The sequence below is a fragment of the Crinia signifera genome, chromosome 4 (assembly GCF_055691185.1).
Source record: "Crinia signifera chromosome 4, ASM5569118v1, whole genome shotgun sequence".
Classification (NCBI taxonomy): Eukaryota; Metazoa; Chordata; class Amphibia; order Anura; family Myobatrachidae; genus Crinia; species Crinia signifera.
Window position 1 is genome coordinate 334,093,288 of NC_139220.1, and position 24,863 is coordinate 334,118,150.

Genomic DNA, 24,863 nt, shown 5'->3' on the forward strand with positions numbered 1-24,863 from the left:
AGCTACAGGTAGGTATTTTAGGCAAATGTTTACAAGAAAAAAAACACATATGGTGGTCGACTGGCATAATGCCCCCCCTGGAAATTTTTATTATGCACACTAAAGTCTTTATTCAGCCTTCAGACACCATTGGTATCTTTAAAATGTAGCCACTCAGTTTGAAGATAAAAATACATTTATTTATACAATATCTATAAACATGGGATATTACAACTGGCCCATTAGATGAGGTTATAGGGGCTACATACATTATTTGTTTTTACTTACTAAATAGAAGTAGGGGAGTCCTAGCATGAAGCCTAATGTTCGAGAAAGTTATTGCTACAGCAGGAAGATTGCGCATGATTTGTAAAATTATCCGTTTCACCTCTTGGTTCCTCAGGCTCCTCTGTCACCAATATTCATTCTCATTTACATTTTAAAGGAAGAAGAAATAATAGCATTGAAGAAAAGAAATGAAGTCTTGGCATTGTAGTACTCCCTTTCTCCAGGGTGTGGCACTTGTTCAACTTTTATCAATATTTATATTAGATGAGGTTGAATGAGCCATATACTGTACATTATTTGTCTTCATTTACTAAATATGATTTGGCGAACCCTAGAATTTTGCCTAATGTTTGACACTGTTATAGCTACAGCAGGAAGATTGTGTAATGCTTGCATAATGATTAGTTTCACCTCTCGGTTCCTCAGGCTGTATATCAGTGGGTTCACCATTGGTGTCACAACAGAATAAAGGATAGAGGACATCTTGTCTAGTTTCACAAAGGCGCTTGAAGAAGAGCGTAAGTAAGCAGAAAAAATTGCACCAAAGAAGATGCAGACACAGATGAGATGTGAGGAGCAGGTGCTGAATGCTTTCTGCCGGCCCTCAGTAGATTTAATGCCTAAAATTGTATGAATAATAAGAATATATGAGACCAGGATAATGATCACACAACACATGCCAGAAGAAGCTACAATGGAAACAGTTACCATATCGCAGGAGAACGTGTCAGAGCAGGAGAGTTTGTACAGAGAAGGCGTGTGACAATAGAAATGGTCTATAAGGTTTGACCTGCAGAAGCTTAGACTGAACACACAGCTGGTCTGCACCGATGACTGCAGGAAGCCAAAGGAGGTGACAAGAAAAACAAGAGATAGACATTTCTTCTTAGTCATTATGGATACATAGTGGAGCGGGTGCAGATAGCAGCGTACCGGTCATAGGCCATGTTGGAGAGAAGAAGAGCTTCAGTAGATCCTAAAGCAGCAAGGAAATAAAACTGTAGGGCACAGCCATTGAATGAGATGGTCTTACTTACAGAAATTAGGTCATACGTCATTTTAGGAGTTATAACTGATGAGTAGAAAACATCCACCAGAGAGAGGTAGCTCAGGAAGTAGTACATCGGGGTATGGAGGGTTGTGCTGCTATAGATAATTGTCATCATGCCAACATTTGCCAGTATGGTCACCATATAAATGTATAAGAAGAGTATGAAGAGGAATGGAGCAAGGATACCATTATCAGTTAGTCCTGTAAATACAAAGACCTTCACTTGGGTCTTGTTTGTGATGTCCACATACATCTGACTAGAGGGGACAAAATGTAATATATTTAAAGTATATACGACACTTCCATGTACATCTCAGAAAAGGTTTGAAACATAAAACTAGTATTCCATATAAATGCCTCTATCTTTCTATATTCTCTGGAATATCTATCACAGACATAATTCTGCTTTAGTGATTTTTGGTTTATATTCTCCATTTTATTTTGAATGGTCATTGTAGGCAATAGCATTACTGTATACAGACTTGCAGTGCAAAACAAGTAATGAATGATTTAGTCATTGAACAGGCAATCACTGTCATCAAGACTTACAGATGGACATTAACCTCCAGTTACACCTTAAATAGGTTCTGTGCCCATCTCCATCATTGTGCTAGGGCCGGACCAAGCTCCTTGCCAGGTGAAACTCAAAATTGTCTTTTCCTAGTGATGTCATCACTGGGCATTATGGTTGCCATGGCATGTGGACATCCCCACGGCCTGTGCAAAAAAAGCTTCCAGTGTGAATACATATTCCATTGTACAATGATAGTTACATATTTATAGGAGTCCCCGATTGACACCAACTAGTAGAAGTGATGTACGGGCATCATTATATAACTATTAGATCCCCGGATTAAAACAGAATGAAAGTCATTTTATATAGATTAAGTCTGGGGACGGATACATGTGACTCCCACATAAAGTTCCCCAAATGTGTAAGTAGTCCCCTCGGTAACAGAGGAACAATATCCATAGTACATGAACTATATCCAATCACCTCGCTGCCTTTGTATAAGGACCCATCCAGGGAAGTAACTAGATATTCATAGGCCCCATAGCAAAGGTTTGTGAGGGCCCCCTATTTAGCAACTGGTGGTGATAAATGTATGTAAAGCACATTACTTAGACAGTAAATCTGGGCCCCCTTCAGCTCTGGGCCCCATAGCAGCTGCACCCCTTGTACCTATGGTAGATACACCCTTGGACTCATCACCTACACCAGTGGTCCTCAAGACATACCAACAGTCCAGGTTTTATGGCTCTCCAGGCGAAGCCCAGGTGACAATTTGTACCTCCGTCTGCTTGATTATGCCATTTGTGAATAAGCAGGGAAAGCCATAAAACCTGGACTGTTGGTGTGCCGTGAGAACCACTGACCTACAAAAAGTGTTTACACACCTAAAGCCAATAGACAATTCTGGGATACAGGGAAAATATTCAGTATCACTCTACACTCCCATTGTGACTTATTCATGTTGATAAGTTGTAGACATTGATATCACAGCTGAAGACACCCCGACCACAGCCGCACCTACCGTGTACATAGGATAACAGTATACAGTATATAACACCAATGAAAAGGACATTTTTGATGAATAACACAAATAACATATAGGACGCCTGTGTCAGATATTTATTCAGGTATTAATAGTAACTGATCAGCGATATCCTGAAGTGTCTGGTATCAGAGTAACAATGTACTTACGTCAGCTGGTCCCTGACTTGTATTTAAATACAATCTAAAAGAAAATAATAATTAAAAATAATAGTAAAATGATTCCTGATTTTGGAGTCTGACATCTGTGAGATGTAGATCCGGCATTTACAGCACAAAGCTTCTCCTCTATGTGATTCCGGTGCCTTTCTTATACTAAACTCAGTCCCCCAGAAGTATAATTATCCTCTGCCCCAGAGCACATGTACTGTAGCGCATTGTCAATTAGAAACCAATTAATTGGGGACCTGATTATTTTTATTTGTACAAGTTTAACCCTGATGTAAGGAATGAATGTAAATGTTATTATTTTCTCTTTCACATTTTTGTTCTTATTTACTGTATATTAGAGACTAGCTGACCCGCCCGGCTTGCCCGGGAAAACCTTGGGGTTTTTTTATTTCCAAAATTGCTGAAAAATGTCATCTTACAGTATGCTGTGACAAAGACCTAACATTGTAATTTGTTATAGATTCCACCATAATGTTAGAATGTGTTTGCATTGATACTCAATGATGGCAATGAAATCAGGTGTGGTGTTGTTGTTTGAAACACAACGCTCCTGAGTTGATAACTTGCGACCAGCATGATTACTGACGGTAACAGGGAATCCTCTATTATCCAGGTCCCATGAGACCAGAAACCACCATCTGTGATCCCGGAGGCCATAGCCAGAGCATAGGACAGGTGTCCAGTCACAACAGTCACTAATGCAGAGATAGGAGTATTCCAGTAAGTCTGAATAAGTCATATCAGGGCCATCGTACATTATGTGTTAGTCTATGGGACATCTGTGCCAATTATAGGAAGAGTGATTTTGTGGTGACAGGCTTACCTTCAGAGTTTTGAAATGAGCATTGTGGGGATGGGGAAAATCCTTGCCGACAATCAGAGATCGGCAAGTAGCACAGCCAATGCACTTGATGCAACCTGCGCATGGTCTCAAAAACTGGCATTGTACAGAGTCGGAATGATCGAGACGAGTAACATCAGTGTGCACTACCCAATCCCTAATGCTCCTGCCAAGGGTATAGCAGTGCATTATAAGTGTATCGCTGAGCCCTAGATCGGGGTCACTACTAACAACGGGCCAATGTTGTTTGGCAATCTGTTGTATGCTATTGCTGGCCACGTTGAAGTGATTAACCCATGGGATACACTGTTTTCTGGTCCCCCTTGCTCGTTTCGACTCTGTACAATGCCAGTTTTTGAGACCATGCGCAGGTTACATCAAGTGCATTGACTGTGCTACTTGCTGTGCTACTTGCTGATCTCTGATTGTCGGCAAGGATTTTCCCCATTCCCACACATTAATTAAATAATATCACACCCTAACCAATGTGGTCAATCACCTATACACTATCCAGCCACCTAATCACACCAATTTATGTAGATCTAGTAACAATATCCACACTATATAACTATATAATATCAAGAATGCCCAAATTCATATAATAGGCATGATATCAGTAGCTAGGGAAACATACTAGCCATAATAAATTCCCCAGGAACATGTATTGAACAGATAACAGAACAATGAAACCTTAATTTCCAACTAAACCTATGATCTATTAAAAAATCATATGAAACAAACTTCCGAGAAAAATCATTTTAATAAAACTCACAAGTTGTATCTTTAATCAAACAGACAATTTAATAATCGAATGGAATAATACTGCAATTATTCAGATTTCAGGGCTCTGAATGGAATCAGTGTATTGTAGATGAGGACTCGCAGTGTACATGCTTAGGGATACTGAACCTGCTGCAATACTGAAGCCAAAAGATAAATATCAAGAGAGATTACACTATACCGAAAACGCAGTTTTAAAAACATCTTAACAGACATAAAATAGCTACAAATAAGAAGGCTATTTAACAAATACAGAGTCTGGGGCTCCGAAGCACAGCCGGACACTTCCGGGTTGCGGCAGAGAAAAGCCGCGATTGGTCCAAATAGGTCATGTGACCGGCGGAATGAGCTTCAGAGAGTAGGGCATATAGAAATGGACCCAATAGGCTGAAGCGGACCATGTGACCCCAAACAGCCAGATGATTGGCGGATGGGATTCAATAAATATTCCAATGCAAAAGACAATCGGCTTGTGCCTTGATAAAGCATGTTGTGAAACACGTGTTGGCAGGAACAATAGGCCTTTGTTCTAAGTCAATACTGTTACTATAACCCAATGTGTATCATATAAACTGTATTAGCTCATATGTAACAATTTCAAGGGCAATGGTGCACAACTGAGATATACCTTCCCAAGGGAAGTAGAAACCCCTTTATTGGGAGTAGCAATTAATTCTATCTAGACCAATTTGCAAAAGATAGAAACCATGTTATGAAAGGTGGCCACAGGAGGTCAGCAGACTACCATTAATAAAACTATCTTTCTTAATATATATTGGAAGCCAGCATGAAAATTATATGCTGATCTCCCAGACTGTGTTAAGAGTGACCAGAATCAGTGAGATAGCCTGCAGAGACAAAATCAGTACAATTAAGTAAATAACCTGCAGAGCAACAACAGCATAAATTATGTGTAATAAACCTAATTAAAATTTACATGGGACCATTGCTATAATATAAATAACAGCACCCGCAGAATTTTTTTTTTTTAAATAAAGTGTGACCAAAACGGTGTTTAATACCCTCCCAAGTGAAGGAGAAAACCCCCATTGGGAATAGCTATTAACCCTATCTAGAGGAGAGCAATCAGCCATAACCCATACTCATCATACTTGCATACTCATCTCCATCATTGGCCTCAAGCCTCTAGTTGTATGTTGATTGGGTCCTCACTACTTACATTTAAGCTGTAATGTGTATTGAACTGTGGTGCTCTTTATTTGTACTGTATTTTTGTTATTTATTCAATGTTATGCCAAGTTTTGTCTCCCTGTACTGTTCCTTTGTACGGCGCTTCGAAACACTTGTGGCGCCTTATAAATAAAATTATAATAATAATAATAACCCAGGTAGAGTCTAATGCAATAAACGGGTACTATACATATGCCAGCAAACTGTGTTTTTTGACCACAAGAAGTCAGTGGATAATTACTAACACTACATAAGTATTATCTCTCTCAACCTATTGCAAAGTAGCATAAAATCTTTGAGATAACCTGTAGAAACAAAAGACAGTGGTAATAAAGCCAGTGCAATAAACACAGCATAAAAAAATATATAAAAACCTAATTAAAACTCAACAACCACACCGTGAGTGATCTCCATAATCAGAGAGACCCTGCATACATATTATTTTTTCTGAATGCCCATAAAAACTGTACACTTTGTAAAAATTGTTACAAAATAAACAGCAATAAGAAATCTAGTGGAAAAGTATCTAAATGTATAAATAACACAATAGATACTTCTGTGAGCTGCATGCCACCTATTAAAAACAGTATATTACTCTAAATCAGGGGTGCTTAAACTATTTTGCTCTGGGACCCTGTCAGACAATAAAAATGATTACAGGACCCCAGCAAGTTACTACTGAATGGACGCCACATGTGTGGTCAATGAAGTTACAGGGAGGCAGTGGGTAATGGGGTGGTGGGGTGGAAAAGGGTGACTGGGGGATGGTAGAGGTAAGCAGTGGGTGTTTTCTTAATGAGTTATACCCTGCTCCCCCTCCACAGACACCTCCTCCCAAGTTGAGGTGGTCGGGACCCACTTTGGGGTCAGGACCCACAGTTTGAGAACCTCTGCTCTAAATCATAGAGAAATAGAGGCAGATTGATACTGTGTGGCAAACCGTGATCTAACACACTTAGAACCAAAGGCCTATTTTTAATCTAAAACACACTTTTTCTTTTCTTGGCACTTCACACTATATGTATGTTTGTCTGATGTGTGTCTCAAAGTCTTAACCTCTTAAACATGTTCACAACCCATAAGGAGGGATAGCATCCGTGAACCTATAGACTAATAGAACACGGATCCAACTCCCCCTTATCTTTTAAAAGAATTCCTAATAAATTATTTACTTTTAAATTCACCTCTTTTTTTAGGTGTGCATCCAAAGGGCAAACCTTTTTCTTCTCTATAGATGTAGTGATATGACAATGGTCTAGTACAATTAACAATGCAACACATATAATTGAATGATGGGCGCTTCTTTTTATTGAATACAGTTCTAAACAGCAAAAGTCTTTGGTAAAAGGTATTGCTGGTTGCTAGCGGCAGGGAGGTGTTTATAAGGGCGGGCACAGCATTAGGGGGTGCCCCTAACACTCTATGTGCGCCTATGCCAGCGGGTGTACCTGTGGATTGTGAGTGCCGGCTCTTCTACCTATCTATAAATATATATGTGTGTGTGTGTGTATGTATATATATATATATATATATATATATGTATATATATATATATATATATATATATATATATATATATATATGGCAGAATAACCAGCGGCACTCTCGCTCATTTACACGCTTTGATAAAGGAGCGAGAGCTCCGAAACGTCAGCTTTTTCATTTACAAATATACCATTTGAAAAGACCTCTGAGTGCTACTGTTTATTCTGGCATTTACCAATTCCTGCATGAGGGCACCAGGGCAGCTGAAATCGATGGGAGAGTGCCAGGCCGAAACCTCTAAACATATATATATATATATATATATATATATATATATTTTTAGCTTCCAAATATTTTCTCTTTGTGATACAGGTTGAGTATCCGTGCATCCATTATCCGAATTAAAAACCGTGGTTTTTGGAATCAACCCTCTTTTCATACTTACCAAGTCCCAGGGCGTCCACAGCAGGCCTCCGGCATCTTCTCCAGGGCCTCCAGCGGGAATGCATTGCCCGAGTGTGCGCGTGCGCCGCTGAAGTCACCGGTGCGCGCGCACACCCGCGCAATGCATTCCTGGGACAGCTGGAGACCCAGAGAAGATGCCGGAGGCCTGCTGTGGACGCCCGGGGACTGCGTGGATGCTGAGGGACCACAGGAAACAATCGGGGGACAGGTAAGTAAGCCTAAAAAAAATATTCTAAAAAGCAAAAAATTCCCCTATCCGGAATGCTCGTGGTCCCGAGCATTTCGGATAGGGGATACTCAACCTGTACTTACAGTGATTTATGCTCATTGATTTCCATTAGTGATCTAATCATGACCAGTAATATGCGCTTGGAATTTAATGTCTGCAATCTCAGAAGGTAGTTGTCTAGCTTCTAGTAACTCCTTTACTAGACCTGCATGTGCATTTGGGTTGCCCGCTACTGTCATAAAGTCTCTATTTCCATCCATGCATTACACCAAAGGCGTATTTACTATCTGTGTATATATTACACATTGGCATGCTATTGGTAGTTCCTTTTGTTTAACTTACTGGGATGATCGCTGTAGCAAAATAGGGGTTAAAACTGTTTTTGTGTCCTCTATCACAGCATATACTGATTGTGTTTTCTCAATGTATATCTACCTATGGCAGTGGTTGCCAAACTTTTTTGAACCACCGCACCCTCGAGTGCCAGAATTTTTTACACAGCACCCCTAGGCCAAAAGTTTATTTTTTAAAATTTAAAGTAAATTGTGTTTAGATGTCATCCTTATGTTCAATTATGTGGTAAGGGACAGGATTCACTTTTGTTTGTCGACATATTTTATAATTGGAAGCAATAAGCATTGGGTTTGCCTGTTACATTGACAATAAATAACTTGAATTGGTCCAGGACCATCAACCCAGGGCACCCATGCAAGTGTCCCAAGGAACCTCAGGGTACACAGTTTGGGAACCACTGACCTATGGCATTTGCCATCAACATAGTAGACTAAGCCAAGGTTATGCATAAATAAATGTGCATAACCAGGGGCTATATGAGACCCCATTATGGTCCCTTGTGTTTGTAATTAAAAATAATTTTCAAGCATAAGAAAGATGATAATATACCACAGAAGAAATTCAATATGGGAGCCCAAGTAATGAAGACTGGAGGTAATAGGTTATTTGATTATATACAACTCTTCATTGTGACCATATTTGTATATAGAGGTACTGTAACACAAAATTAGTATGTTTATTCAAAACATGTGTCGAATCCTTCCAGCTACAGGTAGGTATTTTAGGCAAATGTTTACTAGAAAAAAAACACATATGGTGGTCGACTGGCTTAATGCCCCCCCCTGGAAATTTTTATTATGCACACTAAAGACGCAAGTCTTTATTCAGCCTTCAGACACCATTGGTATCTTTAAAATGTAGCCACTCAGGTTGAAGATAAAAATACATTTATTTATACAATATCTATAATTATGGGATATTGCGCCATAGAAAAACACAAGGAGATAAGGATACCAGGTAGGAGCTGGTTGGCTGGTTGTTTATCACTCTCCAGTATATCACATTTTGAAGCTTAATACAACTGGCCCATTAGATGAGGTTATAGGGGCTACATACTGTACATTATTTGTTTTTACTTACTAAATAGGAGTAGGGGAGTCCTAGCATAAAGCCTAATGTTCGAGAAAGTTATAGCTACAGCAGGAAGATTGTGCATGGTTTGTAAAATTATCCGTTTCACCTCTTGGTTCCTCAGGCTCCTCTGTTACCAATATTCATTCTCATTTAAATTTTAAAGGAAGAAGAAATAATAGCATTAAAGAAAAGGAATGAAGTCTTGGCATTGTAGGGTGTTGCACTTGTTCAACTTTTATCAATATTTATATTAGATGAGGTTGAATGAGCCATATACTGTACATTATTTGTCTTCATTTACTAAATATGATTTGGCGAACCCTAGAATTTTGCCTAATGTTTGACACTGTTATAGCTACAGCAGGAAGATTGCGCAATGCTCGCATGATGATTAGTTTCACCTCTCGGTTCCTCAGGCTGTATATCAGTGGGTTCATCATTGGTGTCACAACAGAATAAAGGATAGAGGACATCTTGTCTAGTTTCACAAAGGCGCTGGAAGAAGAGCGTAAGTAAGCAGAAAAAATTGCACCAAAGTAGATGCAGACACAGATGAGATGTGAGGAGCAGGTGCTGAAGGCTTTCTGCCGGCCCTCAGAAGATTTAATTCCTAAAATTGTATGAATAATGAGAATATATGAGACCAGGATAATGATCACACAACACATGCCAGAAGAAGCTACAATGGAAACAGTTACCATATCGCAGGAGAACGTGTCAGAGCAGGAGAGTTTGTACAGAGAAGGCGTGTGACAATAGAAATGGTCTATAAGGTTTGACCTGCAGAACCTGAGACTGAACACACAGCTGGTCTGCACCGATGACTGCAGGAAGCCAAAGGAGGTGACAAGAAAAACAAGAGATAGACATTTCTTCTTAGTCATTATAGATACATAGTGGAGCGGGTGGCAGATAGCAGCATACCGGTCATAGGCCATGTTGGAGAGAAGAAGAGCTTCAGTAGATCCTAAAGCAGCAAGGAAATAAAACTGTAGGGCACAGCCATTGAATGAGATGGTCTTACTTACAGAAATTAGGTCATACGTCATTTTAGGAGTTATAACTGATGAGTAGAAAACATCCACCAGAGAGAGGTAGCTCAGGAAGAAGTACATCGGGGTATGGAGGGTTGTGCTGCTATAGATAATTGTCATCATGCCAACATTTGCCAGTATGGTCACCATATAAATGTATAAGAAGAGTATGAAGAGGAATGGAGCAAGGGTACCATTATCAGTTAGTCCTGTAAATACAAAGACCTTCACTTGGGTCTTGTTTGTGATGTCCACATACATTTGACTAGAGGGGACAAAATGTAATATATTTAAAGTATATACGACACTTCCTTGTACATCTCAGAAAACGTTTGAAACATAAAACTAGTATTCCATATAAATGCCTCTATCTTTATATATTCTCTGGAATATCTATCACAGACATAATTCTGCTTTAGTGATTTTTGTTTTATATTCTCCATTTTATTTTAAATGGTCATTGTAGACAATAGCATTACCGTATACAGACTTGCAGTGCAAAACAAGTAATGAATGATTTAGTCATTGAACAGGCAATCACTGTCATCAAGACTTACAGATGGACATAAACCACCAGTCACACCTTAAATAGGTTCTGTGCCCATCTCCATCATTGTGCCAGGGCCAGACCAAGCTCCTTGCCAGGTGAAACTCCAAATTGTCTTTTCCTGGTGATGTCATCACTGGGCATTATGGTTGCCATGGCATGCGGACATCCCCACGGCCTGTGCAAAACAAAGCTTCCAGTGTGAATACATATTCCATTGTACAATGATAGTTACATATTTATAGAAGTCCCCGATTCTCACCAACTAGTAGAAGTGATGTACGGGCATCATTATATAACTATTAGACCCCAATTATTAGATTAACAAACAGAATGAAAGTCATTTTATATAGATTAAGTCTGGGGACGGATACATGTGACTCCCACATAAAGTTCCCCAAATGTGTAAGTAGTCCCCTCGGTAACAGAGGAACAATATCCATAGTACATGAACTATATCCAATCACCTCGCTGCCTTTGTATAAGGACCCATCCAGGGAAGTAACTAGATATTCATAGGCCCCATAGCAAAGGTTTGTGAGGGCCCCCTATTTAGCAACTGGTGGTGATAAATGTATGTAAAGCACATTACTTAGACAGTAAATCTGGGCCCCCTTCAGCTCTGGGCCCCATAGCAGCTGCACCCCTTGTACCTATGGTAGATACAACCTTGGACTCATCACCTACACCAGTGGTCCTAAAGACATACCAACAGTCCAGGTTTTATGGCTCTCCAGGCGAAGCCCAGGTGACAATTTGTACCTCCGTCTGCTTGATTATGCCATTTGTGAATAAGCAGGGAAAGCCATAAAACCTGGACTGTTGGTGTGCCGTGAGAACCACTGACCTACAAAAAGTGTTTACACACCTAAAGCCAATAGACAATTCTGGGATCCAGGGAAAATACTCAGTATCACTCTACACTCCCATTGTGACTTATTCATGTTGATAAGTTGTAGACATTGATATCACAGCTGAAGACACCCCGACCACAGCCGCACCTACCGTGTATATAGGATAACAGTATACAGTATATAACACCAATGAAAAGGACATTTCTGATGAAGAACACAAATAACATATAGGACGCCTCTGTCAGATATTAATTCAGGTATTAATAGTAACTAACCTGAGATATCCTGAAGTGCCTGGTATCAGAGTAACAATGTACTTACGTCAGCTGGTCCCTGACTTGTATTTAAATACAATCTAAAAGAAAATAAAAATTTAAAATAATAGTAAAATGATTCCTGATTTTGGAGTCTGACATCTGTGAGATGTAGATCCGGCATTTACAGCACAAAGCTTCTCCTCTATGTGATTCCGGTGCCTTTCTTATACTAAACTCAGTCCCCCAGAAGTATAATTATCCTCTGCCCCAGAGCACATGTAGCGCATTGTCAATTAGAAACCAATTAATTGGGGACCTGATTATTTTTATTTGTACAAGTTTAACCCTGATGTAAGGAATGAATGTAAATGTTATTATTTTCTCTTTCACATTTTTGTTCTTATTTACTGTATATTAGAGACTAGCTGACCCGCCCGGCTTGCCCGGGAAAACCTTGGGGTTTTTTTATTTCCAAAATTGCTGAAAAATGTCATCTTACAGTATGCTGTGCCAAAGACCTAAGATTGTAATTTGTTATAGATTCCACCATAATGTTAGAATGTGTTTGCATTGATACTCAATGATGGCAATGAAATCAGGTGTGGTGTTGTTGTTTGAAACACAACGCTCCTGAGTTGATAACTTGCGACCAACATGATTACTGACGGTAACAGGGAATCCCCTATTATCCAGGTCCCATGAGACCAGAAACCACCATCTGTGATCCCTGAGGCAATAGCCAGAGCATAGGACAAGTGTCCAGTCACAACAGTCACTAATGCAGAGATAGGAGTATAAGTCATATCAGGGCCATAGTACATTATGTGTTAGTCCATGGGACATCTGTGCCAATTATAGGAAGAGTGATTTTGTGGTGACAGGCTTACCTTCAGAGTTTTGAAATGAGCATTGTGGGGATGGGGAAAATCCTTGCCGACAATCAGAGATCGGCAAGTAGCACAGCCAATGCACTTGATGCAACCTGCGCATGGTCTCAAAAACTGGCATTGTACAGAGTCAGAATGATCGAGACGAGTAACATCAGTGTGCATTACCCAATCCCTAATGCTCCTGCCAAGGGTATAGCAGGGCATTATACGTGTATCGCTGAGCCCTAGATCGGGGTCACTACTTACAACGGGCCAATGTTGTTTGCAATCTGTTGTATGCTATTGCTGGCCATGTTGAAGTGATTAACCCATGGGATACACTGTTTTCTGGTCCCCCTTGCTCGCTTCGACTCTGTACAATGCCAGTTTTTGAGACCATGCGCAGGTTACATCAAGTGCATTGACTGTGCTACTTGCTGTGCTACTTGCTGATCTTTGATTGTCGGCAAGGATTTTCCCCATCCCCACACATTAATTAAATAATATCACACCCTAACCAATGTGGTCAATCACCTATGCACTATCCAGCCACCTAATCACACCAATTTATGTAGATATAGTAACAATATCCATACAACTATAATATCAAGAATGCCCATATTCATATAATAGGCATGATATCAGTAGCTAGGGAAACATACTAGCAATAATAAATTCCCCAGGAACATGTATTAAACAGATAACAGAACAGTGAAACCTTAATTTCCAACTAAACCTATGATCTATTAAAAAATCATATGAAACAAACTTCAGAGAAAAATCATTTTAATAAAACTCACAAGTTGTATCTTTAATCAAACAGACAATTTAACAATCGAATGGAATAATACTGCAATTATTCAGATTTCAGGACTCTGAATGGAATCAGTGTATTGTAGATGAGGACTCGCAGTGTACATGCTTAGGGATACTGAACCTGCTGCAATACTGAAGCCAAAAGATAATTATCAAGCGAGATTACACTATACCGAAAACGCAGTTTTAAAAACATCTTAACAGACATAAAATAGCTACAAATAAGAAGGCTATTTAACAAATACAGAGTCTGGGGCTCCGAAGTACAGCCGGACACTTTTGGGTTGCGGCAGGGAAAAGCCGCGATTGGTCCAAATAGGTCATGTGACCGGTGGAATGAGCTTCAGAGAGTAGGGCATATAGAAATGGACCCAATAGGCTGAAGCGGACCCTGTGACCCCAAACAGCCAGATGATTGGCGGATGGGATTCAATAAATATTCCAATGCAAAAGACAATCGGCTTGTGCCTTGATAAAGCATGTTGTTAAACACGTGTTGGCAGGAACAATAGCCCTTTGTTCTAAGTCAATACTGTTACTATAACCCAATGTGTATCATATAAACTGTATTTGCTCATATGTAACAATTTCGAGGGCAATGGTGCACAACTGAGATATACCTTCCCAAGGGAAGTAGAAACCCCTTTATTGGGAGTAGCAATTAATTCTATCTAGACCAATTTGCAAAAGATAGAGACCATGCTATGAAAGGTGGCCACATAAAACTATCTTTCTTAATATATATTGGAAGCCAGCATGAAAATTATATGCTGATCTCCCAGACTGTGTTAAGAGTGACCAGAATCAGTGAGATAGCCTGCAGAGACTAAATCAGTACAATTAAGTAAATAACCTGCAGAGCAACAACAGCATAAATCATGTGTAATAAACCTAATTAAAATTTACATGGGACCATGGCTATAATATAAATAACAGCACCCACATACATTTTTTTTAATAAAGTGTGACCAAAACGGTGTTTAATAACCTCCCAAGGGAAGGAGAAAACCCCCATTGGGAATAGCTATTAACCCTATCTAGAGGAGAGCAATCAGCCATAACCCATACTCATCATACTTGCATACTCATCTCCATCATTGGCCTCAAGCCTCTAGTTGTATGTTGATTGAGTCCTCACTACTTACTTTTAAGCTGTAATGTGTATTGATCTGTGGCCCTCTTTATTTGTACTGTATTTTTGTTATTTATTCAATGTTATGCCAAGTTTTGTCTCCCTGTACTGTTCCTTTGTACGGCGCTGCGAAACACTTGTGGCTAATAATAACCCAGATAGAGTCTAATGCAATAAACGGGTACTATACATATGCCAGCAAACTGTGTTTTTTGACCACAAGAAGTCAGTGGATAATTACTAACACTACATAAGGATTATATCTCTCAACCTATTGCAAAGTAGCATAAAATCTTTGAGATAACCTGTAGAAACAAAAGACAGTGGTAATAAAGCCAGTGCAATAAACACAGCATAAAAAATATATAAAAACCTAATTAAAACTCAACAACCACACCGTGAGTGATCTCCATAATCAGAGAGACCCTGCATACATATTATTTTTTCTGAATGCCCATAAAAACTGTACACTTTGTAAAAGTTGTTACAAAATAAACAGCAATAAGAAATCTAGTGGAAAAGTATCTAAATGTATAAATAACACAATAGATACTTCTGTGAGCTGCATGCCACCTATTAAAAACAGTATATTACTCTAAATCAAGGGTGCTCAAACTCTTTTGCTCTGGGACCCCGCCAGACAATAAAAATGATTACAGGACCCCAGCAAGTTACTATTGAATGGACGCCACGAGTGGTCAATGAAGTGACAGGGAGGCAGTGGGTAATGGGGGGTGGGGTGGAAAAGGGTGACTGGGGGATAGAAGAGGGAAGCAGTGGGTGTTTACTTAATGAGTTATACCCTCCTCCCCCTCCACAGACACATTAGCCTGATGATCAGCAACATAGTCGTGACCCCAAGTTGAGGTGGTCGGGACCCACTTTGGGGTCAGGACCCACAGTTTGAGAACCGCTGCTCTAAATCATAGAGAAATAGAGGCAGATTGATACTGTGTGGCAAACAGTGATCTAACTTTTTCTATTCTTGGCACTTCACACTATATGTATGTTTGTCTGATGTGTGTCTCAAAGTCTTAACCTCTTAAACATGTTCACAACCCATAAGGAGGGATAGCATCCGTGAACCTATAGATTAAAAGAACACGGATCCAACTCCCCCTTATCTTTTAAAAGAAATCCTAATAAAGTATTTACTTTTAAATTCACCTCTTTTTTTAGGTGTGCATCCAAAGCGCAAACCTTTTTCTTCTTCTCTATAGATGTAGTGATATGACAATGGTCTAGTACAATTGACATTGCGACACATATAATTGAATGATAAGCGCTTCTTTTAATTGAATACAGTTCTAAATAGCAAAAGTCTTTGGTAAAAGGTATTGCTGGTTGCTAGCGGCAGGGAGGTGTTTATAAGGGCGGGCACAGCATTATGTGCGCCTATGCCAGCGGGTGTACCTGTGGATTGTGAGTGCCGGTTCTTCTACCTATCTATAAATATATATGTGTGTGTGTATATATATATATATATATATATATATATATATATATGGCAGAATAAACAGCGGCACTCTCGCTCCTTTACACGCTTTGATAAAGGAGCGAGAGCTCTGAAACGTCAGCGTTTTCATTTACAAATATACCCTTTGAAAAGACCTCTGAGTGTCGCTGTTTATTCTGGCATTTACCAATTCCTGCATGAGGGCACCGGGGCAGCTGAAATCGATGGGAGAGTGCCAGGCCGCAACCTCTAAACTATATATATATATATATATATATATATATTTAGCTTCCAAATATTTTTTCTTTGTGATACAGGTTGAGTAACCTGTATCCGTGCATCCATTATCCAAATTATTCCAAAAACAGTGGTTTTTGGAATCATTCAAAATTTTTTTTTACCCCCCTAACCCTCTTTTCATACTTACCAAGTCCCAGGGCATCTACAGCAGGCCTCCGGCATCTTCTCCAGGGCCTCCAGCGGGAATGCATTGCGCGAGACATCACCGGTGCGCGTGCACACCCGCGCAATGCATTCCTGGGACCGCTGGAGACCCAGAGAAGATGCCGGAGGCCTGCTGTGGATGCCCGGGGACTGCATGGACGCTGAGGGACCACCAGACACCATCGGGGGACAGGTAAGTAAGCCTAAAAAAAAATATTCTAAAAACCAAAAAATTCCCCTATCCGGAATGCTCGTGGTCCCGAGCATTTCGGATAGGGGATACTCAACCAGTACTTACAGTGATTTATGCTCATTGATTTTCATTAGTGATCTAATCATGACTAGTAATATGCGCTTGGAATTTAATGTCTGCAATCTCAGAAGGTAGTTGTCTAGCTTCTAGTAACTCCTTTTCTAGACCTGCATGTGCATTTGGGTTGCCCGCTACGGTCATAAAGTCTCTATTTCCATCCATGCATTACACCAAAGGCGTATTTACTATCTGTGTATATATTACACATTGGCATGCTATTGGTAGTTCCTTTTGTTTAACTTACTGGGATGATCGCTGTAGCAAAATAGGGGTTAAAACTGTTTTTGTGTTTTCTCGATGTATATCTACCTATGGCAGTGGTTGCCAAACTTTTTTTAACCACCGCACCCTCGAGTGCCAGAATTTTGTACACAGCACCCCTAGGCCAAAAGTTTATTTTTTAAAATTTAAAGTAAATTGTGTTTAGATGTCATCCTTATGTTCAATTATGTGGTAAGGGACAGGATTCACTTTTGTTTGTCGACATATTTTATGATTGGAAGCAATAAGCATTGGGTTTGCCTGTTACATTGACAATAAATAACTTGAATTGGTCCAGGACCACCAACCCAGGGCACCCATGCAAGTGTCCCAAGGAACCCCAGGGTACACAGTTTGGGAACCACTGACCTATGGCATTTGCCATCAACATAGTAGACTAAGCCAAGGTTATGCATAAATAAATGTGCATAACCAGGGGCTATATGAGACCCCATTATGGTCCCTTGTGTTTGTAATTAAAAATAATTTTCAAGCATAAGAAAGAGGATAATATACCGCAGAAGAAATTCAATATGGGAGCCCAAGTAATGAAGACTGGAGGTAATAGGTTATTTGATTATATACAACCCTTCATTGTGACCATATTTGTATATAGAGGTACTGTAACACAAAATTAGTATGTTTATTCAAAACATGTGTGGAATCCTTCCAGCTACAGGTAGGTATTTTAGGCAAATGTTTAAAAGAAAAAAAACACATATGGTGGTCGACTGGCATAATGCCCCCCCTGGAAATTTTTATTATGCACACTAAAGACGCAAGTCTTTATTCAGCCTTCAGACACCATTGGTATCTTTAAAATTTAGCCACTCAGGTTGAAGATAAAAATACATTTATTTATACAATATCTATAAACATGGGATATTGCGCCATTGAAAAACACAAGGAGATAAGGATACCAGGTAGGAGCTGGTTGGCTGGTTGTTTATCACTCTCCAGTATATCACATTTTGAAGCTTAATACAACTGGCCCATTAGATGAGGTTATAGGGGCTACATACATTATTTGTTTTTACTTACTAAATAGGAGTAGGGGAGTCCTAGCATGAAGCCTAATGTTCGAGAAAGTTATTGCTACAGCAGGAAGATTGCGCATGATTTGTAAAATTATCCGTTTCACCTCTTGGTTCCTCAGGCTCCTCTGTTACCAATATTCATTCTCATTTAAATTTTAAAGGAAGAAGAAATAATAGCATTAAAGAAAAGGAATGAAGTCTTGGCATTGTAGTACTCCCTTCCTCCAGGGTGTGGCACTTGTTCAACTTTTATCAATATTTATATTAGATGAGGTTGAATGAGCCATATAATGTAAATTTTTTGTCTTCATTTACTAAATATGATTTGGCGAACCCTAGAATTTTGCCTATTGTTTGACACTGTTATAGCTACAGCAGGAAGATTGCGCAATGCTCGCATGATGATTAGTTTCACCTCTCGGTTCCTCAGGCTGTATATCAGTGGGTTCATCATTGGTGTCACAACAGAATAAAGGATAGAGGACATCTTGTCTAGTTTCACAAAGGCGCTGGAAGAAGAGCGTAAGTAAGCAGAAAAAATTGCACCAAAGTAGATGCAGACACAGATGAGATGTGAGGAGCAGGTGCTGAAGGCTTTCTGCCGGCCCTCAGAAGATTTAATTCCTAAAATTGTATGAATAATGAGAATATATGAGACCAGGATAATGATCACACAACACATGCCAGAAGAAGCTACAATGGAAACAGTTACCATATCGCAGGAGAACGTGTCAGAGCAGGAGAGTTTGTACAGAGAAGGCGTGTGACAATAGAAATGGTCTATAAGGTTTGACCTGCAGAACCTGAGACTGAACACACAGCTGGTCTGCACCGATGACTGCAGGAAGCCAAAGGAGGTGACAAGAAAAACAAGAGATAGACATTTCTTCTTAGTCATTATAGATACATAGTGGAGCGGGTGGCAGATAGCAGCATACCGGTCATAGGCCATGTTGGAGAGAAGAAGAGCTTCAGTAGATCCTAAAGCAGCAAGGAAATAAAACTGTAGGGCACAGCCATTGAATGAGATGGTCTTACTTACAGAAATTAGGTCATACGTCATTTTAGGAGTTATAACTGATGAGTAGAAAACATCCACCAGAGAGAGGTAGCTCAGGAAGAAGTACATCGGGGTATGGAGGGTTGTGCTGCTATAGATAATTGTCATCATGCCAACATTTGCCAGTATGGTCACCATATAAATGTATAAGAAGAGTATGAAGAGGAATGGAGCAAGGGTACCATTATCAGTTAGTCCTGTAAATACAAAGACCTTCACTTGGGTCTTGTTTGTGATGTCCACATACATTTGACTAGAGGGGACAAAATGTAATATATTTAAAGTATATACGACACTTCCTTGTACATCTCAGAAAACGTTTGAAACATAAAACTAGTATTCCATATAAATGCCTCTATCTTTATATATTCTCTGGAATATCTATCACAGACATAATTCTGCTTTAGTGATTTTTGTTTTATATTCTCCATTTTATTTTAAATGGTCATTGTAGACAATAGCATTACCGTATACAGACTTGCAGTGCAAAACAAGTAATGAATGATTTAGTCATTGAACAGGCAATCACTGTCATCAAGACTTACAGATGGACATAAACCACCAGTCACACCTTAAATAGGTTCTGTGCCCATCTCCATCATTGTGCCAGGGCCAGACCAAGCTCCTTGCCAGGTGAAACTCCAAATTGTCTTTTCCTGGTGATGTCATCACTGGGCATTATGGTTGCCATGGCATGCGGACATCCCCACGGCCTGTGCAAAACAAAGCTTCCAGTGTGAATACATATTCCATTGTACAATGATAGTTACATATTTATAGAAGTCCCCGATTCTCACCAACTAGTAGAAGTGATGTACGGGCATCATTATATAACTATTAGACCCCAATTATTAGATTAACAAACAGAATGAAAGTCATTTTATATAGATTAAGTCTGGGGACGGATACATGTGACTCCCACATAAAGTTCCCCAAATGTGTAAGTAGTCCCCTCGGTAACAGAGGAACAATATCCATAGTACATGAACTATATCCAATCACCTCGCTGCCTTTGTATAAGGACCCATCCAGGGAAGTAACTAGATATTCATAGGCCCCATAGCAAAGGTTTGTGAGGGCCCCCTATTTAGCAACTGGTGGTGATAAATGTATGTAAAGCACATTACTTAGACAGTAAATCTGGGCCCCCTTCAGCTCTGGGCCCCATAGCAGCTGCACCCCTTGTACCTATGGTAGATACAACCTTGGACTCATCACCTACACCAGTGGTCCTAAAGACATACCAACAGTCCAGGTTTTATGGCTCTCCAGGCGAAGCCCAGGTGACAATTTGTACCTCCGTCTGCTTGATTATGCCATTTGTGAATAAGCAGGGAAAGCCATAAAACCTGGACTGTTGGTGTGCCGTGAGAACCACTGACCTACAAAAAGTGTTTACACACCTAAAGCCAATAGACAATTCTGGGATCCAGGGAAAATACTCAGTATCACTCTACACTCCCATTGTGACTTATTCATGTTGATAAGTTGTAGACATTGATATCACAGCTGAAGACACCCCGACCACAGCCGCACCTACCGTGTATATAGGATAACAGTATACAGTATATAACACCAATGAAAAGGACATTTCTGATGAAGAACACAAATAACATATAGGACGCCTCTGTCAGATATTAATTCAGGTATTAATAGTAACTAACCTGAGATATCCTGAAGTGCCTGGTATCAGAGTAACAATGTACTTACGTCAGCTGGTCCCTGACTTGTATTTAAATACAATCTAAAAGAAAATAAAAATTTAAAATAATAGTAAAATGATTCCTGATTTTGGAGTCTGACATCTGTGAGATGTAGATCCGGCATTTACAGCACAAAGCTTCTCCTCTATGTGATTCCGGTGCCTTTCTTATACTAAACTCAGTCCCCCAGAAGTATAATTATCCTCTGCCCCAGAGCACATGTAGCGCATTGTCAATTAGAAACCAATTAATTGGGGACCTGATTATTTTTATTTGTACAAGTTTAACCCTGATGTAAGGAATGAATGTAAATGTTATTATTTTCTCTTTCACATTTTTGTTCTTATTTACTGTATATTAGAGACTAGCTGACCCGCCCGGCTTGCCCGGGAAAACCTTGGGGTTTTTTTATTTCCAAAATTGCTGAAAAATGTCATCTTACAGTATGCTGTGCCAAAGACCTAAGATTGTAATTTGTTATAGATTCCACCATAATGTTAGAATGTGTTTGCATTGATACTCAATGATGGCAATGAAATCAGGTGTGGTGTTGTTGTTTGAAACACAACGCTCCTGAGTTGATAACTTGCGACCAACATGATTACTGACGGTAACAGGGAATCCCCTATTATCCAGGTCCCATGAGACCAGAAACCACCATCTGTGATCCCTGAGGCAATAGCCAGAGCATAGGACAAGTGTCCAGTCACAACAGTCACTAATGCAGAGATAGGAGTATAAGTCATATCAGGGCCATAGTACATTATGTGTTAGTCCATGGGACATCTGTGCCAATTATAGGAAGAGTGATTTTGTGGTGACAGGCTTACCTTCAGAGTTTTGAAATGAGCATTGTGGGGATGGGGAAAATCCTTGCCGACAATCAGAGATCGGCAAGTAGCACAGCCAATGCACTTGATGCAACCTGCGCATGGTCTCAAAAACTGGCATTGTACAGAGTCAGAATGATCGAGACGAGTAACATCAGTGTGCATTACCCAATCCCTAATGCTCCTGCCAAGGGTATAGCAGGGCATTATACGTGTATCGCTGAGCCCTAGATCGGGGTCACTACTTACAACGGGCCAATGTTGTTTGCAATCTGTTGTATGCTATTGCTGGCCATGTTGAAGTGATTAACCCATGGGATACACTGTTTTCTGGTCCCCCTTGCTCGCTTCGACTCTGTACAATGCCAGTTTTTGAGACCATGCGCAGGTTACATCAAGTGCATTGACTGTGCTACTTGCTGTGCTACTTGCTGATCTTTGATTGTCGGCAAGGATTTTCCCCATCCCCACACATTAATTAAATAATATCACACCCTAACCAATGTGGTCAATCACCTATGCACTATCCAGCCACCTAATCACACCAATTTATGTAGATATAGTAACAATATCCATACAACTATAATATCAAGAATGCCCATATTCATATAATAGGCATGATATCAGTAGCTAGGGAAACATACTAGCAATAATAAATTCCCCAGGAACATGTATTAAACAGATAACAGAACAGTGAAACCTTAATTTCCAACTAAACCTATGATCTATTAAAAAATCATATGAAACAAACTTCAGAGAAAAATCATTTTAATAAAACTCACAAGTTGTATCTTTAATCAAACAGACAATTTAACAATCGAATGGAATAATACTGCAATTATTCAGATTTCAGGACTCTGAATGGAATCAGTGTATTGTAGATGAGGACTCGCAGTGTACATGCTTAGGGATACTGAACCTGCTGCAATACTGAAGCCAAAAGATAATTATCAAGCGAGATTACACTATACCGAAAACGCAGTTTTAAAAACATCTTAACAGACATAAAATAGCTACAAATAAGAAGGCTATTTAACAAATACAGAGTCTGGGGCTCCGAAGTACAGCCGGACACTTTTGGGTTGCGGCAGGGAAAAGCCGCGATTGGTCCAAATAGGTCATGTGACCGGTGGAATGAGCTTCAGAGAGTAGGGCATATAGAAATGGACCCAATAGGCTGAAGCGGACCCTGTGACCCCAAACAGCCAGATGATTGGCGGATGGGATTCAATAAATATTCCAATGCAAAAGACAATCGGCTTGTGCCTTGATAAAGCATGTTGTTAAACACGTGTTGGCAGGAACAATAGCCCTTTGTTCTAAGTCAATACTGTTACTATAACCCAATGTGTATCATATAAACTGTATTTGCTCATATGTAACAATTTCGAGGGCAATGGTGCACAACTGAGATATACCTTCCCAAGGGAAGTAGAAACCCCTTTATTGGGAGTAGCAATTAATTCTATCTAGACCAATTTGCAAAAGATAGAGACCATGCTATGAAAGGTGGCCACATAAAACTATCTTTCTTAATATATATTGGAAGCCAGCATGAAAATTATATGCTGATCTCCCAGACTGTGTTAAGAGTGACCAGAATCAGTGAGATAGCCTGCAGAGACTAAATCAGTACAATTAAGTAAATAACCTGCAGAGCAACAACAGCATAAATCATGTGTAATAAACCTAATTAAAATTTACATGGGACCATGGCTATAATATAAATAACAGCACCCACATACATTTTTTTTAATAAAGTGTGACCAAAACGGTGTTTAATAACCTCCCAAGGGAAGGAGAAAACCCCCATTGGGAATAGCTATTAACCCTATCTAGAGGAGAGCAATCAGCCATAACCCATACTCATCATACTTGCATACTCATCTCCATCATTGGCCTCAAGCCTCTAGTTGTATGTTGATTGAGTCCTCACTACTTACTTTTAAGCTGTAATGTGTATTGATCTGTGGCCCTCTTTATTTGTACTGTATTTTTGTTATTTATTCAATGTTATGCCAAGTTTTGTCTCCCTGTACTGTTCCTTTGTACGGCGCTGCGAAACACTTGTGGCTAATAATAACCCAGATAGAGTCTAATGCAATAAACGGGTACTATACATATGCCAGCAAACTGTGTTTTTTGACCACAAGAAGTCAGTGGATAATTACTAACACTACATAAGGATTATATCTCTCAACCTATTGCAAAGTAGCATAAAATCTTTGAGATAACCTGTAGAAACAAAAGACAGTGGTAATAAAGCCAGTGCAATAAACACAGCATAAAAAATATATAAAAACCTAATTAAAACTCAACAACCACACCGTGAGTGATCTCCATAATCAGAGAGACCCTGCATACATATTATTTTTTCTGAATGCCCATAAAAACTGTACACTTTGTAAAAGTTGTTACAAAATAAACAGCAATAAGAAATCTAGTGGAAAAGTATCTAAATGTATAAATAACACAATAGATACTTCTGTGAGCTGCATGCCACCTATTAAAAACAGTATATTACTCTAAATCAAGGGTGCTCAAACTCTTTTGCTCTGGGACCCCGCCAGACAATAAAAATGATTACAGGACCCCAGCAAGTTACTATTGAATGGACGCCACGAGTGGTCAATGAAGTGACAGGGAGGCAGTGGGTAATGGGGGGTGGGGTGGAAAAGGGTGACTGGGGGATAGAAGAGGGAAGCAGTGGGTGTTTACTTAATGAGTTATACCCTCCTCCCCCTCCACAGACACATTAGCCTGATGATCAGCAACATAGTCGTGACC

General features: G+C 39.7%; 2 protein-coding genes and 1 pseudogene across 2 annotated transcripts; all 3 read right to left on the reverse strand.

Annotated features, from left to right (window-relative positions):
• Positions 1-570: 570 nt before the first annotated feature.
• Positions 571-1,571, reverse strand: LOC146073497 (olfactory receptor 5B12-like; annotated as a pseudogene).
• Positions 1,572-9,756: 8,185 nt separating this feature from the next.
• LOC146073498 (olfactory receptor 5B12-like) lies at positions 9,757-10,758 on the reverse strand. The gene has a single exon (XM_083180674.1). The coding sequence runs from the start codon at positions 10,756-10,758 to the stop codon at positions 9,757-9,759; it is 1,002 nt and encodes a 333-aa protein (XP_083036800.1).
• An 8,032-nt stretch (positions 10,759-18,790) lies between these two features.
• On the reverse strand, positions 18,791-19,792 carry LOC146073499 (olfactory receptor 5B12-like). Its single transcript, XM_083180676.1, has one exon. The coding sequence runs from the start codon at positions 19,790-19,792 to the stop codon at positions 18,791-18,793; it is 1,002 nt and encodes a 333-aa protein (XP_083036802.1).
• Positions 19,793-24,863: the final 5,071 nt, after the last annotated feature.